General features: G+C 46.2%; 1 protein-coding gene across 2 annotated transcripts in view; it reads right to left on the minus strand.

Moving 5' to 3' along the window:
• Arfgef2 (ADP-ribosylation factor guanine nucleotide-exchange factor 2 (brefeldin A-inhibited)) overlaps positions 1-12,052 on the minus strand; it is an 83,944-nt gene extending 71,892 nt beyond the window's left edge. The window contains exon 1 of one of the 2 annotated variants that reach the window (XM_005392338.2): positions 11,399-12,047. In XM_005392338.2, the coding sequence (XP_005392395.1) occupies positions 11,399-11,519 (121 nt within the window). In that variant the 5' untranslated portion in view covers positions 11,520-12,047. Of the gene's footprint in view, positions 1-11,398 lie in introns of both variants that reach the window. The other variant, XM_005392340.2, reaches the window with a different exon arrangement.
• Between the last annotated feature and the right edge of the window lie 5,190 nt (positions 12,053-17,242).

The raw sequence follows: 17,242 nt of genomic DNA on the forward strand, positions 1-17,242 counted from the left end.
GGGCTGTTCATTCTGGGAGTTGCTGTGTCAAGAGTGGAGTGGCCATGACAAAAACAGGAAAAGCAATCAGGTGACGCCTGCTAATAATCCAGTGATAATGGCCTCAGGCAGAGAGAAGCATCAGTTTGAAGCTGATGACAGAGGCTTTTTTGTTTTGTTTTGTTTTTTTGAGAAAGGGTCTCACTATGCAGTTCAGGCAGGCCTTGAGCTCATTTTGTAGCTCAGGCCGTCCTTGAACTCATAAAGATCCCCCTGCTTCAGCCTCCTGAGTGCTGGGGTTACAGGCATGCACCACCACACCTGCCTGAGAGAGGCATTTTTATAGGCTGGAAATATTCAAAGAGTAGTCCTACTGTCATATGGCCCCACCTAACAGTTGGGTTCTGGGTATACTGGGTGACATAATGTTTTCCCCACTAAAGTGGGGGGAGCGGTAAAAAGGAATCAGGGAAAAGTGTGAGGCAAGGGTCCCACAGCCTGGCACACCCTGATGGGGTGGGAAGAAAAGAAATAGGTACGAGTTCAGACCGAGCTGTGTTCAGGCCCAATACAGACATCTAGTTGCTGAACTATGCCAGCTGGGTTATTAATTCTGAATCTTGCTTCTCTACTCTAAAAACTTGAGATGACAAGAAGCAGCCCGTATGCTCCAGAGTCTATAAGGGGGCACTTGGGTGAAGATAACTCTGACCAACCCTTGAGATGTCTTGATAGATTACTGACTAGGCAGTGGCTGGCACACAACAGGTGGTCAATGTATGTCAGTTCTCTTGGTCTTATCTTAAAACAAGAGTCAGAGGAAATGCAAACACTCCAGTGCCATCTGTGGAAGAGAAGGCAAGTGAAAAGAAAGCAAACAAGTGCAACAACAGTGTCTACCACTGTGGACATTCAGGGACTGATCACCAGCAGCAGGTGCTCACTCTGTCCTCACTGCAACTGAGGGTGGCAAGAACTAGTAGTCATCCATGTCACCCACAACTAGTACACAGGTGAGGAGTTCGAGCACGGAGAGGTTAAGCCACCTGCCCCAGCCGCGTGGGAAGGGCTCTCTGCAGTGAGGCTGTCTGTTCCAGGCCAGGCTCTGCACCCACCCGAGGAGGAGAGGAGCACCTGGTGGGGCAGATCTGCTGCTCCCCACGGCTCCACATCCCAACAGGTGCTGCCTTCCCAGCTGCCAATGGAGCAATCAGCAGCAATAGTGAGTGGGCTGGAGGGGAGGGGGACTGGTGGCATGGGGTGGGGCTGAGGCACCTGGAAAGCCACAGTTTTCCCAGGAAATCATTTCTGGGACTGCCATACCTACACGAATGGGTCACGCATCCCCATTCATCAGCAGTTCTGGCATTGGCACTTCCTCCCCTCTGCTCCCAAAGCAAGTCCAACAGTAACTAACATCCTCACACTCAACTACACCCAGTAATCCCATCCAAGGTCAGTGTTCCCAATTCCCACAGTATCCCTTCAAACACTGTGGAGAGTCACAGGCCTCCCTCCTATCCACAGCAGTGCCGACCCTGGATTCCTTCAACTCCTCTGATCACCTTCTCCACCCCAAGCTAGCCTGGGTGACTGCCACACTCTGAAGCTTTTCTCCATGTGGAACTGGAACATTTCTAGCTCCTTCTTGTCCTCTGCTCACAGCCTCCTCTCCTCCCAGCTGACCCACTCAAGCGCTCCCAGGAGGACCTTATGCTGGCCTGTCAGACCCTGCCACGGCCAACAAGTCAACTTTCCTCTTTCGCATCTCCCAGGAGACAGCCCATTAGCAGGGCTGCTAACAGAATGACAGGTGATCAATAGCCCCAACTCCCTCTGACCTTTGGTCTTAATTTCTGGCAAAATCCCAAACTAAGATTATACTACCATCCTTGCAGGCCTAGACAGGTTGGAAGGTCTGTGAAACGGTAATCAACAACCTCAGAAGGAGCCTGAATACTGCCAGTTAATCCATCTTCAGTTCTCCACAGTGAATGCTTCACATTACTCTCCTCTAACAGCCATCTCTTCTCTCCTAATTGGCACCATTATGTCACTTTCCTCTCTACGTACAACGGATGGAAGCGGCCTCCTACATCACTCAGCAATTAGGAGCTGCCACAGGGAGACTCCCCTCACTTCCGGTTAGCAAACCTTCCAACTGACCTGCTTTGTACCCACCCTCTGCCCCCGCCTGCTGTAGGTTGGTCTCTAGTCCTTCCTCCGTGGGCTCCTGTCCCTGCCTGCTCCTAAGGAGCTCCACACTCTCCAGACTACACAGAATCTGACCACTCGCGCCACTGCCGCCACCACAGCGGCTTCGTCACGGTCCCACAGTGTCAGCCCTCCCACCTGCTCCACACCGTAGCAAAAGGGATTCCCTCAAAGCACAGATTTCAGGGCATTACTCATCTGCTCCGAACTCTCCACGTCTTCCTGACTCACTCAGAGTAAATTCTGAAATCCTGACACTGGCCTCTAAGCCTCTACGCCACTCCCTGCCACCCCGTGGTCTGATGTCTACTGCATGGCTGCCCTTCCTTCTCCAGGACCCCCAGGCTCACTCCCTTCGGTACAGGGCTCAGAGAGGCCCCCTCCCCACTGACAGCAGCCACCTCGCTCCTTCTTGTCTTCCTGTATCTCTTTAACACCTTTACTTCTTCATAATACTCTGATTTACTTTTCTAATCTTTCTTCTCAGTATTATCAACCTTGGCATACTATGTATTAGCTCACGTATCTTCTGTCTTCTGCAGGAGAATATCAATTCTATGCCAACAGAGTCTCTGCTAGGCTCACCGCTGTATTCTCAAACCCCCACAACCCCTGCGGACAGAGTAACAGGCACTCAAAATTTGTTCAATGAACGAATACACTGTGTTTTCTCTTTCCCGTATTATTTAACTTCTCTCTCACTTGGCTCCCTTCCCAGTGACATTTAAACAAGTTCGAGTCTTTTCTACCTTTAAAACCAAACAAAGCAGAACAAAATCTTCCATAAGCCACGTCTCCCTCCTCTTCTCTGCAGCACAGCCAAAGCTGGGGCAAGAGGTGTCTGCATTCGCTACATATTCCCTCACCTCCCACTCCCACCTCAGCCACCTCCGGTCTGCTTTCACCTGCCTCAAGCTATGAGAATGGCTCAAGTGATGGCCAACAACGACCTGCATGTCTCCAAGTCTGAGGAGCAATTTTCCAGGCATCTGACTGGACTTTCCTGTAGCACTTGACCTTTGGACCTTTCACTTCTTTTTTGTTGTTGTTGTTTTTTTGTTTTTGGTTTTTCTCCGGTACCGGGAATTGAACTCACAACGTTGCGCTTGCTAGGCAGGCGCTGTGCCGCTGAGCTAAATCCCCAGCCCGGACCTCTCACTTCTTGAAACTTTCTCTCCTGGCTTCACAATCATACAATTTCTCTTCCATCCTCTGCTCACTGCCCCCTCTCCTTGCCTTCTTCTGCAGACTTGGCCTCTTCTGCTCAGCTGGGAGAGGTTGGAGGTCCTCAGGCCCAGGGCCCCCACCCTGCCTCTTGCTCTGCATACTTTCTCACCGGGTCTTCAGTCCCCGCCCAGACTGATGACTTAGATTCCTACGTCTCACCCCGGCCACTCTTACGAACGTCAGGTCTATATACGCGGCCACTTCCTATTACATGTGTCCAACTGGACGCTCAAAGGCAGCTCCAAGCCCCAGCGCAGACCAACCTCCTCCCGCCCTCTCCCCGTATGGTCCTCTGCCCTTCCCGCATCTTAAAGAGCAGCAGCACCACCCATCCAGTGTGTGAGCCAAGAGTCTCAGTCAGCCTTCACGGTCCTCCCTCTCTCGTGCTGTTTCTTCTTTCTTAGCTTTACTTCCTAACCAGGTCCACAGTCCATTCACTTTGTTCTATTTCTCTTCTAGGCCACCAAGAACTCTCACCCACATGATGCCTAAGTGCCTCTTCACTGCTCCCCAGCAACCCCGGTCTTTCTAGATGTTCTCAGCACAGTGGCCCAAGAGATCGTTTCAAAACACAAACCTGGCCACCCTATCACCTCCTCCCTGTTTACAACTCTTCACTGTCGTCCCACTGATTCTCAGTGAAAACATCAGTCCTCACCATGACCTCCAGGGCTCTGCACGGTGGCGCCCTGGCCTTTCTCTTCTCATCCCTAAACGCATTCATTCGCCCTTCACTCCCCAAGTTCTCACCTCACAGTGGCCTCTTTCAGTTTCCTGAGAAAGGCTGTTTTCTCTGCAGAAACACCTTTACTTTTTAATTTTTTTTCCTCTTCTTTTCTGGTGGTACTGGGATTGAACATAGGGTTTCTGCACTGAGCTACATCCCCAGCCCTCTATTTTTCAAAAAAAAATTTTTTCTTTTCAGACAGGGTCTCACTTTGTAGCCCACGCTAGGCTCAAACTCATGGTGATCCTACCTCAGCCTCCCGAATGCTGGGATTACAGCCGTGCACCACGCCAAGCTCCCTAGTCCTTTAAAAAAAAATTTTTTTTTTTAGATAGACTAAATATTTAGCTCAAATTTGCAATCCTCCTGTCTCAGCCTTCCAAAGCACTGGGTCTGCAGGCGTGCATCAACATGCCAGGCCAATCTATTTATTGTCATTCATCATTCAGACTCAAACCTCCCTCACTCCTTCAATGCCTTTTAGGGCTTGGGTCCTGCCTTCAGGAGAGCTTAGGCTGTTGATCTGACCAGAGGTGCTGGGGGCTGGGGATATAGCTCAGTGGTGCAAGCGCCTGCCTGGCAAGCACAAGGTCCTGAGTTTGATTCCCAGTACCCCCCCAACCAAAAAAAAAGAATCTGCCCTGACCCAGAGGTGCAATCATTTAAATGATGCCCATCTCCCCTCTTAGACTGCAAATTCTATCAGAACAGGCTCTTCTTGGGTTTTTTTTTCCCTTACAACATGACTTCAGATGTGGCACTCAAGTAAATACCTTCTGGACTAAGGTCAGCCTGGGTTAGTCAACAGACAAAAGGACTACTATATACAGAATGACAAATACACACTGACCACTCCCTAAGACTGCAGGAAATTTTTAAAAGTTTACAACCTAGCATAAGAAGGCTGTTCTCCCCACAAAAATATAAAACCTAATAAAACACCAAGCTAAAAGGCTTATTTACAAACGATGCTGTAAACCAAAACAAGCCTCTTACAGGAAGATTCCAGTAATGAATCAGCAAACATAATACTATTTTCTAAGATAACTTCGCTGGAAAGTCAAGTAATTTCCTGACCAGTCCCCTAAGCCTAGAGAAAATGGTGGGAACATAACACAGTTCTGTGCTATTTATATAGAAGACTCCATGTTCTTGCTGATCAAGTATACATTTTCACAAGTTCGCTCTTTTCCATAAAGAACAGGCTTGCTGTTTTCCCTAGCACTGCTTTCCAAGTCTCCACTGAGATTTACAAGCATAGGACAGAGCTCTAAATCCATTCATCCAACCACTTGCTTCATCCCTGTGGGAATGTCTAAGACTTTTCCATAAACCCACTAAGAGAGGAGGTGGAAAAGAGCGCGCATTCACTTTCTTCTCCTTTAAATAGAGGAACACAAAAGCCTCTCAATTCTACGAGGTCACTGCTAGGTACCAGGTCTGTGCCAGTCACGCACTGCACTAGCTCACTTAACCTTGACAATAGCCCGACACAGCTGGCCGCAAATTTATCATTTCAGAAAACTGAGGCTCAAAGAGGCTAAATTATTAGCCCAAGTTCACAGGACTATCAATAAGCAAAGTTTCAGACTCAGCTCTAGATAAATTTTCTACCAGCCAATAAATAAACACTTTTCAATAATCAATGGCAATCCAGTTTTTTGGTGTTTAAATTTTTAAAAAATTACTACATGTTTGTAGTACATAATGATTACATTCATTGTGGGGAGTTGGTACATGCACATGACACATCTTAATTCTTTTTTCATTTCCTGCAATCCAATTTTTAACTGCTGCTTCTAAACAGATAACCTCCTGAAGAAGCTTCATAAAACTTTTCAACAAAAAACAGTCTGCCAGGGTCAAGAGGCCTAATTCTAAAAACTTTCATGAGGCAGGCATGGTGGCGCACGCCTGTAATCCCAGCACTCGGAAGCCTGAGGCAGGAGGATCATTGCAAATTTGAGGCCAGCCTGGGCTACAGGGTGAGTTCAAGACCAGCCTAAACTAAATAGGGAGATCCTGTCTCAAAAAGACCAAAAAAAAACCAAAACAAAAAACAAAAAACCTTTCATGAAATATAGCACCTGTAGACAAAATGTTTAACCAAAACCCCAGAATTAGCTAACATTAAAGGCTTTATTTTTGACAGTATTCCAATTTAAAGCTTTATTTTATTTGAAGTATTGATTCAGAGATATTTTTCAAATTTCACACTGAAGGTTCTTCCTAATGGTAAGAATAGTATTTTTGGCTTAAGGGCATTTTTTGGTGCTGAGACTTGAATCCAGGGCCTCATGCAAGCTAAACATACATCGTAACCACTGAGTTATCCCTCCAGTCCTAAATAGTGAATGTTTTATGCATATTAATAAACAATTAAGATTTATAAGTAACTGGCTCTCTCTCCAGTGTATTTAAACAAGCTAAGTCTTTTCCACCTTTAAGCAAACACACACATCCCCTGAGCCACATGTCCCTCTCTTCTCTGCAGCATCCAAAGCTGGGGGAGAGGTGTCTGTCACTGCTATTTCTTCACCTCCCCCTCCTGCCTCAGCCCAGGCTTTCACCTGCACTGTGCCACCAAAACAGCTCAAGCAATGGCCACCAATTACCTGTGTGTGTCTAAATCCTGTATACTAAACAGAGCAGCAAATCTAATGGACTTAGTGCTCTACATGTTAGGACAGATGCACGCTGTAGCTGTTTCTCCACCTGGCTGAACAGTTGCGGACAGGCTGCTTACTGAGCCTTGGTTTCCCTCTGGTTGACACTCCCAAAACAGAAGTGACTGCAGAAGTAATAAGAGAGTTTGCTGCTGCTGAGGTACCATGAATTAGAAAAACTTAACTCCAATGAATCTTATGTGGAACCAGCTTTGCATACTCATTTCTTTCTGCAAGTCTCTAACTCCCAAGAACATATCCAGTAAAAAACAGCAGAAAAAAAGAAAATCTGTGACATTTTTGATCAGAGGCTTTCAAATATCTCTCAAAATTCAGCTATCAAAAATGTGGTCTCTCTACTAAAACTTCACTGCAATCAAATGACTGTTTTCAAAGACTTCAGTTTTCCTTATGAACTTTCATGGAGGTGCAATCAAGCAAGTTAGAAAGAGTAGAGCTCTTAAGACTCTGGAGCCAGACTGCCTGTGTTCACACTTATAACTCTACCACTCACTGGCTGAGTTAACCTGGCCAACTTACTTAACTTCTCTGAGCTTTAGTGCAGATAATAACAGTAAGAACTAAACTAAAGAATATGACACGATACCTGGCACTCAGAAATGTTTAATACAGTGTTGATATCATATAGACATTACAAAACACACAATTACAAAAAGTCACTCAATTTCATATGGAAAATACATGCACGCTTGCTATTCTTTTTATATTTTCAAGATAATGGCTGAGAATAATGACAGGTAGCAAGAATATTCTGCCCTTACTTAGCACTTTGTCCGTATTAAATAAGATATTGCATCTCTGTTCATATCCATAAATGAAGAGTCCATATCTATAAGTGAGTTATCAAAAATTTTTCCACGTACAAATATTTTAAAACATTTTTTTGTCAAGCCTACAAACAATATAATTTAAGAGCAGCAATATAACCTAAAGAGACATCATGGGAAAAGATGGGCCTTAAAAAAAGATAAGTACAAAAGATTTTAAGAATGTAATTATATTCCTCAACACGGCTAACATGTTGAAGAGTATTAATAGATATAGATGCTTCATTAACAAGGTAAAGAGCAGCAACACTTGTGGGGTGATGACTACTCTTACCGTTTCTCCAGGTGAAGGTTAGAAGGGTCATATACCTACGTGGACAGGCACCTGTCTCCGCATTTGGTATTTGGAGCAGATGGGCCATTGAGATTACATTACCCCAAACCTGTTCCATCCTGATTATCACTGCTTTTACAAGGGACAACCCCTATCTCCACTGAGCTTAGCAAGTTAACAGAATAAACACAGTCTTTCAGTCATGTAATCACATTCTTATTTATTCCATCTATAAACCAAATAGAACAGTAAGTCACTCCTGAACAAAAGATCACCCGAAGAACATCAAATCTGCGCATATAGTTTTTGTGGTTTTTGAAACTTAAAACAATAATCACAGCAGCAAGCATCTACTGAGTACACATTATGTTCCAAGTTCTTTGTACGCATCAACTAACTTGATCTTTATAGTAACCTTATGAGAAACATGTAAGATTAAGGGACCTGCCCAAGATCACAATAATGTACAGCAAGTTTGAAGGCAGGGGATTTGGACCCAGGAAGTCTTTTTTCTTTGAGACAGGGTCTTGCTCTGTAATTTAGGCTCGTCTTAAACTCTCTATGTAGTCTAGGCTGGTCTCAAACTCTCAGCAGTCCTTCTGCTTCAGCCTCCCGTGTGCTGGGATTATAGGGAGTGCTGGGATTACAGGCATGTGCCACCACACCCAGCTGACCCAGGCAGTGCTGAGTCTCACAGGTCATGCTCCTAGCTTCTAACAGACATAGGATACAGCCCCTGCACCCCTGATTCCCTTCCCCAATACACTATAACTGGTGGGATCCTATCACAGAAGCTGTTTCCTACAAGTACGCTATCATCCAAGCATTTCAACTCTGATAATCACTTACAATTCCTCTTATCAAAATTAATCTACAATAGTGGACAATCTACACATAATAATCTCTAAAATACTAACAACATTACAACGGTTCTTACACATGGACTTGTTTCAGCTGTTTTCCCAAATTTCTCTTCTCAAATGGGACCACTGGCCACAAGACTGGGCCTTGAGATACAGAGTGAAATGTCACTAGGTACTATGCAATGTTTTCTAATGCTCATTAGTGGTCATTTCTATTTAACAGCAATTATTCCCTTAAATGATGGCCACTTTAAATCAACGCTGTATGAGCTCCCTATGGTAGTTCCTATTCTGCCACTGGAGTAATGGCTCATCACTAAAGACAATGACAAGCCACCACTCCAACTTGCTATCCCACTAACCGGTAGCCAAATTACTTCTATCTAGGCCATTTCTTACAGTTCACTACTAAAACACTTAAAATGTGCATTCTACAATTAGGGTTGGAAAAATCTAAACTTCTGAAGAAAAATCTAATGCCAAAAAAAAATCTAATAAACTCAATACTATGTTCTTTTGTGGCCCACATGACAGTTTTGTAAGTAGGTTCTAACAATGTGACACACAATTTTTTTTTTTTTTTCTTTTTTGAAGACAGGATCTCACTATGTAGTTCAGGCTGGCTTTGAACTCACTATGTAGTCCAGGCTGGCCTCAAACTTGCAGCAATCCTCCTGGCTCAGCCTCCTGAGTGCTAGGATTATGGGCACGTGCCACCATGCTTGGCTAATCAGGTGAAATTTTTATGTTAAGAAATTTTTTGAAGGCTGGGTGTGGTGGTGCACACCTATAATCCCAGCACTCAGGAGGCTGAGGCAGGAGTATCATTGTAAGACTGAGGCCAGCCTGGGCTACAAAGTGAGCTCAACTGAACTGCACAGTGAGACCTTGTCTCAAAATAACCAAAAAAAAATTTTTTTCTTGAAGAAGAAATGAGAAACTCCTCTGCCAAATAACTATTTTGAGATGTCCACAACACTGTTAAACTGATATTGAGAGGATAGTCCAGGTACATTTCAATGTGGAGTTATAAACATCAGGTTTCTGCCTAATAAACTGCTGTGTAATTAATGTTTATCCTACATTCCTGATAGAACAATATCCAACAGTTACCCTTGGGTATCAGACTAGAAAAGCTTTAACATCTAAGTCTCAGTAAATTCCTTCCACTGAGCCTGAATGTCACAAGACTAGCAAGTTTCCAGATTATCTAGGCAACAACCACGTCTTAATCAAACAGTTTTCGAGTCCTGAAGCAGGGGAAGAACCTCCTGATGAAACCTGTGCACCTTCTTCCAAGAAAGTGCAAAGTTCACAACAGATTCCTAGTCCCACAAGAACTCTGCTCTATGCTGTGCACAAAATGAAAGGAGAAAAGTGCTGGCAATCCTGGACAGAAAAACCAATCGTTCCATTTACAATGTTAGGAAAAGCAGACCTTTCCACAGATTCCAAACTAAAGGCATCGACTGCGGTAGTGATTAGCTCGAAGACAGCTCTGGTCAAACACATAGATCCTCCCTGCCCAGAACTTTGCTTCGGAAAGCAACTCCAGATGGTGGACATTAAGCTTGTCTTTCAGTACTCGCCTCAGATGTCTCATCCATAGAAAAGATTACTTTCTTAACCATCCTATGTAAAGCAGTCCTCAACCCCTCTTATCACTTCTTAGTCTTTTACTTTGACAGTAGTACTTATTACTATGCAAAAATGTCTTGTTAATTTTATTTACTTATTTTGTCTGTCCTGTTAGAGTGTATTTTAGAGGGGCAGGATCGTGTTTGTCTTGTGCCCCACTGTGTCCTCGGTGCCTGCAGCAGTGCCCGGTACACTGTGGTCATCTGATATATAAATAAAAGAAAGAAGGCTGATGCTGGCATTAACGATCATACTTTTAAACTAGCTATGGTACGAGTTAGACTTCTCTCCCTCTTTCCTGAATCTCCAGGTCCATTCAAGCAGTAAATATTTACTGAGCACCTACTGTATGCCAGGTACTGTAGCAGTTGCATGAGAGCATCTCTGTTTACAGACACTAAAATTCAGGGGACCTCCCAGAATAAGCAGATGTCTCGCAAGTGACAGGTCTGGCGTGTACAGATCATCCTCTACGTGCCCTCTCTGAGGGAAAGAGCAGAGCGAAAGGAAATCCCCAAATGAAGAGAAAACGTTCACCAATCAAGAACTTCAAAATCAAGCCTCAGGGGTTTCCCAGCACCAGTTGGGCAGCTCTTTCTGCCAGTTTCGCTCACGTGGGGGAACCTCAACTAGCTGAACCCAGGTAAAGAAAAAACTTAATAAAGGCAATTGCTTCTGAAGACTTGGAGGTGACTGGGAGAGGAACCAGGAAACTGGACAAGGAGTCGTGGCAAGCGCCCCGAGCAGTGGAGCTGGAGAACCAGCCGCGACTGTCGCCAACTTGCTAGGTGACCTTGGGCCAGTCCCGAGCACCTGGGCAGCAATCAGGTCCCCCGGGGTATAAAGAGGAAGAGGCCGGGTCGGGTATTCGGGGTCAGGGGGAAGCGGAAGCCAGGAGGCCAGGCGGGATAACGGCCAGAGTGGGATGCCGGCGCGGGGCCGGGCCGGGGCGGCTCACCCACCGAGCGCCACCTGGCAGGCCCTTCGCAGCTGGGAGTGCTGGGGCCGCTTCACCTCCTTGTCGGCTAGAATCTTCTCCAGCGCCCGGGACACGAACATGCTCTTGGTCTGGCTCTCCTGCATGGCCCCGGCCCGGCAGGGGCTGGCAGCCCCGCGGGCTGGCGGCGCGAGCTAGCGGGCGACAGAGACCGTGGGCCCTGCCTCCCGGCCGGCACGGGCCGCGTCCGTGCGCGCCGCCCAGTCAGGAAGAGACGCCCCGGCCCCACGGCGCCGCCATGTTGGAGCGCGTCACGTGATCACGTGACTGGAGGGGCCAAGGCGGCCGCTGAGCGTCCGTCGACCCCGTGACCCGAAGGGGCGGGGCCTAGTCTGGGCGGGGCCAGATGGGGACAGGGGCGGGCTGGAGGGAGGTGAGGCGGAGAGGTGAGCTAGAGTGGGTGGAGAGAAAGGGACCCGGGGAATGAGGAAAGGTAAGAGGGAGGAGGGAAAGTGCGGGGGGCGGGGTACAGGTGAGGAAGAAGGACAGAAGGAACGTGTGCGCGGGAAGGAGGAAGGGGAAAGAAGGGTGGGAGAGAGTTGGTACTGAATTAAGGGGGCGATCAGGAGTGGCAGAGGAAGGAGAGGCGAAGCGTGGAGATGCAGCAGGAGGGGAGAGAGAGGAGGGAAGAGTGAGCGGAAAGAGGAGGTGGGGAGAAAGAACCAGAGGGAGGTGAGCGTGGGGAAGGAGGAGGCGACAGAGAAGATGGGAAGAGGAAGTGACAAGAGGGAAAGGGGTAAAACGGAGAAAATGTGGGGGAGGAGGGGAGGCAGCTTGGAAAGAACATGCTGGGGATGGGGAGAGGAGGAAAGGAAGGGCGCGGCCGTGGAGGGGCTTGCTGCCGGGAAGGGCTTGTCTCCCCCTGGAGTTTCTGATCTATTTTCGTAATCCTGAGTTCCACACAGTGAGGTGAGCAACACACAGTGCCTTGCAGCATTTGACAGGAGAAGAACTTGACCGAGGTGGCTAGTGTGACAGCCGAATGAATAAAGAAGATAAGGGGCTGGGGCTGGAGCTCAGTGGCAGAGTGCTTGCTGAGCATGCAAGGTTCTGGGTTCAGTCCCCAGCACTGGCCTGGGGGGAACCCTGGTCACAGCCTTCTAGGGCTGCTTCCACTCCATCCTACAATGGGGATGATATCACAGCAACCATAACGGATGCCCCTGGGCTTTCTCCAGGTGATGGTCTCCCAAGGACAGCCTTGGTACTGCAGCTCACTTGGAAGCCTAAGGAACTTCCCACATAGGTACACTCAGATGTTCAGGGCTGACCTCTGCGTGGTGGCGCAGGGTCTCACTTAGTCACTAAATTGTTTTTTTTTTGTTTTGTTTTGTTTTTGTTTTTGTTTTTCTCCGGTACCGGAACCGAACTCACGACCTTGCGCTTGCCAGGCAGGTGCTTTGCCACTGAGCTAAATCCCCAGCCCGAGTCACTAAATTTTCCAGGCTGTGTTTTAGGAAAAAAAGAAAAGAAAAAAAGGGCCATTAGCGCAGCTCAGTGCAAAGTCCCTGGGTTTACTCCTTTGGTTAGTACTGCAACACACCTGCACACACACTCACACACAAACCCTCAGGTCTCAACTCAGACATTTCCCTGGCCTTCCCAGGCCACTCTACCTAGTTGAGGTTCTCCACAGCACCTGCTGACCTTTTGTACTTGTTGACTTGTTTGTGGTTTCACTAGAGCAAGGCTACAGAAGGACAGGCTGTGTCCCCAGGTCCTGGTCCAGAGCCAGGCAGACTGTTTCATGGACATAAGTCCCATACTTTCCATTGCTTATACAGTCATGCGATTTTGCAGCTCCTCCCAGCAAGAGGTAAAGTCTGGCTGGGAATAGTGGCACATACCTGTAATCCCAGCTATTGGGGAAGCTGAGACAGGAGGATTGCAAATTTGAGGCCAAGATGGGCAACTTGGCCTCAACTTTAGAAAGACCTTGTTTCAAATTTTAAAAAAAGTTTTCTTAAATGTACAGAATAAAAGAGCTAGAGATGTAGCTCCACATTCCCTGAGTTCATTTGGCAGAGAGAGAGAGAGTCTGTTTCTTGATCTCCTTGAACCTGGACTAGCCTTGTGACTTGCCTTGACCAACAGAATGTGGTGAAGGTGAGGCTGTTTGCATACCAGAGCCTGGTTGTGAAGAGGCTTGACCCACTCCTTCTTCACTCTCTTATAATGCTGCATGATGCTCAGAAGCAGCCCTGGAAGAAAGAGCACATGGAGAAAGCCCAGTCCTTAGTCAACATACCAGTTGGATTCAGCAGCATGAGAGACCTTGGTGAGAACAGCAGCAGAACTGTTCAAACAACCCACAGACTATGGAAAGCAACACTTGGTTATTTTAAGCCCAACATCTTGGGGTAACTGGTTTCACAGCAACAGATCACTGAGATACTGCTTACTGCTTGTATGTTGAATGAATGAAAGAGTGAATGAATGTGTGAAATTCTCAGAGAAGCACAGGACAGTCTTCTGAGTGACAAAATTTTTACTTAAGATTGAATCCAGGCCCTTTGTACTGAGCTATATCTTCAGCCCCTTTTTATTTTGAGACAGGGTCTCACTAAGTTGCTAAGTTGCCCAAGCTAGGCTCCTCTTGCCTTAGCCCCTCAGAGCATGCCACCGCACCTAGCTGAGTGACAAGTTTTGGGCCATACCTGGGGGCAAGGTCAGACCATGTCACTCTCCTGAAAAGCCAACAGTGGCTCTCCACCCTTGGAATGGAGTCTCAGTTTCCCACTGTGGCTGATGAGGTGAGATAGAAGTCTTCTGACTTCTCTGACCTTATCTCTCTCCTGCTTTCCTTCTTCTCAGGACTCACAGGCCTCTCTAGATCCCATCTTGCCCTATCAAGGGTTTGACTCGTGTTTTTGGCAACTCTCAACAAAGGCTATGCCACCCCAAAGGGTATTTTTTTTGTTTTGTTTTTTTTTGAGACAGGGTTTTGCTATGTAGTTTAGGTTAGCCTTGAACTCACTGTGTAGCCCAGGCTGGCTTGGAACTCCTGGTGATCCTCCCGTCCTGAGTGCTGGGATTACAGGTATGAACCACCACCTTGGGCTAACAGTATATATTTTTTCACAACAGGGAGAGCAGTGATATTAGACAACATCTTTCATACAGCTGGAGACTCCCATTTTTATGGGTTAAATATGAAGTCCCTCCCCAAAGACCCATGCATTAGGGCTTGATCCCCAATGCTGCAGTGTTCACAGCTGGAGCCTAGAGAGATGACTGGATGTTGGGGGCACTGACCTCATTGATGGGTAGGTTTCATTCTGTTAATGAGTTCCTAGCTGAATGGGCTGTTAGGAAGCGGGGCCCAGTGGGAGGGAATATGTCACTAAGGGTGTGCCTTTCAGGGTACAGCTTCTCTCTGGCTCCTCTTTCACTCTGCTTCCTGGCTGCCATGGTTTGAGCAGCTTCCTCCACCACGCTCTTCCCCCATAGCAATTCTGTGTCGAAGCCAGCTGACCATGGACTGAAACCTCTGAAGCTGTAAGCCAAAATGAACCTTTTCTCCTCTAAGTTGCGTATGTCAGGCATTTTGAAAGGTGATGAACACAAACATATAGCAAAAAATGATGCCAGTGCCGCGTGATTGGATGTTTCTGGAGATACAAAGCCTGTTGATAATGATCTGAGCCTAGCACCTAAGTCCACTTTGCATAGAGCACAAAACATTTTTAGCTCAGTGTCATTAAGTTTTCCAGAAATGCAACTATGATTGTAATTCAAAGGAAAAAATATATTTTGTGAGGAATTTTACTAATGTCACTTGCCATTTGAAAACCCCGTGACCCAGCCATGATGTCTGATTGGCCACAATGCCAGCCCTGGTCAGTCTGCATTTGTAGCTGTCACAATCCAAGGGACTCCGCTTTTAGATTCCAGCATCAGACTGCTTCATTTTATCCTCTAGTGTAATTGTGCCTGAGCATTTAGCAACTGAAGTAAAATTAGTAAATTATGTATTGCCTTCCTTTTGTTTCATTTTTTTTAGATCGTGATCTTTTATTAAAACTATATATGTAGGAAGATTTTCTTGTCTGTGAATTCCACTTCAGAATCACTGGAACAGAATAAAAGATGCAGAAACAACTGCAAACACACTCAGCTACCTTATTTTTGAACAAGGAGTCAAATGCGTTCACTGGGAGAAAGATAGCCTCTTTTAACAAATGGTGCTGGGAAAACTGGCTTTCCACACATTGAATATTAAACCTAGACCCGTACCTCTCTTTACACACTAAGCTAAAATTGAAACAGACCAAAGGTCTAAATATTAAAAACAGAAACACTAAATCTGCTGTAAGATGTCATGCCTGACAGGTGAGGCCGTCACAGGCAGGCACGGAAGGAAACCACAGAACAAAGCCGTGTTCAAACTGACCACGCTTGTATCTGCCCTGCCCGTTCAGAGAAGCACAACCAAACTATCTCCACCCCCAGATTCCTCAATGCAGCAAACTCCTCCCCTCCCCTTTAAGTCCTTTGTTCTGCCCTCACTTCTCGCTTCTGGTTGATTCCACGCTCCTAACTCAGTCCACTCCCACGGAAGTGAATAAACAACCATGGTTGCTTATACAGAGTTTGCTCAGGTGATCTCACGTCCCTCTGCACTTTTAACGTAGAAGATAGAATAGGTAAAACTCCGGAAGACATAGATGTAGCCAAAAACCTGATTGCACAGAAAATATGATCACACACAAAACATGATCGCACAGAAAATATGACAAAGAGTAAACAACTGACATATGCAATAGGAGAAAAGGTTCATTTTGGCTTAAAGTTTCAGAGGTTTCAGTCCATGGTCAGCTAGCTTCGACACAGAATTGCTATGGGGGAAGAACGTGGTGGAGGAAGCTGCTCAAACCATGGCAGCCAGGAGGCAGAGTACAAAGAGGAGCCAGAGAGAAGCTGTACCCTGAAAGGCACACCCTTAGTGACATATTCCCTCCCACTGGGCCCCCGCTTCCTAACAGCCCATTCAGCTAGGAACTCATTAACAGGTCAAATTAAAAAGCTTTTCCATAGTGAAAGAAATGACCAACCAAGTGAAGAGACAGCCCACAACATGGGAAAAAAAAATTTTTTTTTGTACTGGGAATCGAACTCATGACCTCAGGTGTGCCAGGCAAGTGCTTATGCTGCTGAGCTATATCCCCTGCCTCAGGAAAAAATTTTTATCAGTTACTCCTCAAAGGACCAACATCTACAATAGATAAATAACTAAAAAAAATCAGATCTCTCATATTTAAAGACCCAATCCAAAAATGGGCATTTGAAAGGAACAGACGTTTCTCAGATGAAGTTGTACAAACAGCAAATAAATATATGAAAAAATGTTCAGTGTCACTGGTCATTTGAGAAATACAAATTAAAACAATGCCGAGATTCCGTCTCACTCCAGAAAGAATGGCTATCATCAAGAAATCAACCAATAACAAATGTTAGTGGGGCTGTGGGGAAAAAGGAAACCTCCACTCTTGGTGGGAGTGTAGACTTGTGCAACCATTGTGGAAATCAGCGTGGAGATTCCTCCAAAACCCAAAACTAGAGGTTCCATTTGATGCAGCTATTCCCCTTCTAGACGTCTTCCAGTGATATATACATGCCCATGTTTGTAGCAGCACAATTTATAATAGCTAAATCTTGGAAACAGCCCATATGGCCATCAACAGGTGAATGGATAAAGAAGATGTGGTATTCATGTACAGTGGGGTGACATTCTGCCAGAAAGAAGGATAAACTTGGGTCATTTGTGGGTAAATGAATGCCCATAGTTTTAAGTGAAATAAATAAGACA

This window comes from Chinchilla lanigera, unplaced genomic scaffold (genome assembly GCF_000276665.1).
Source record: "Chinchilla lanigera isolate Chin_1 unplaced genomic scaffold, ChiLan1.0 scaffold00044, whole genome shotgun sequence".
Lineage (NCBI taxonomy): Eukaryota > Metazoa > Chordata > Mammalia > Rodentia > Chinchillidae > Chinchilla > Chinchilla lanigera.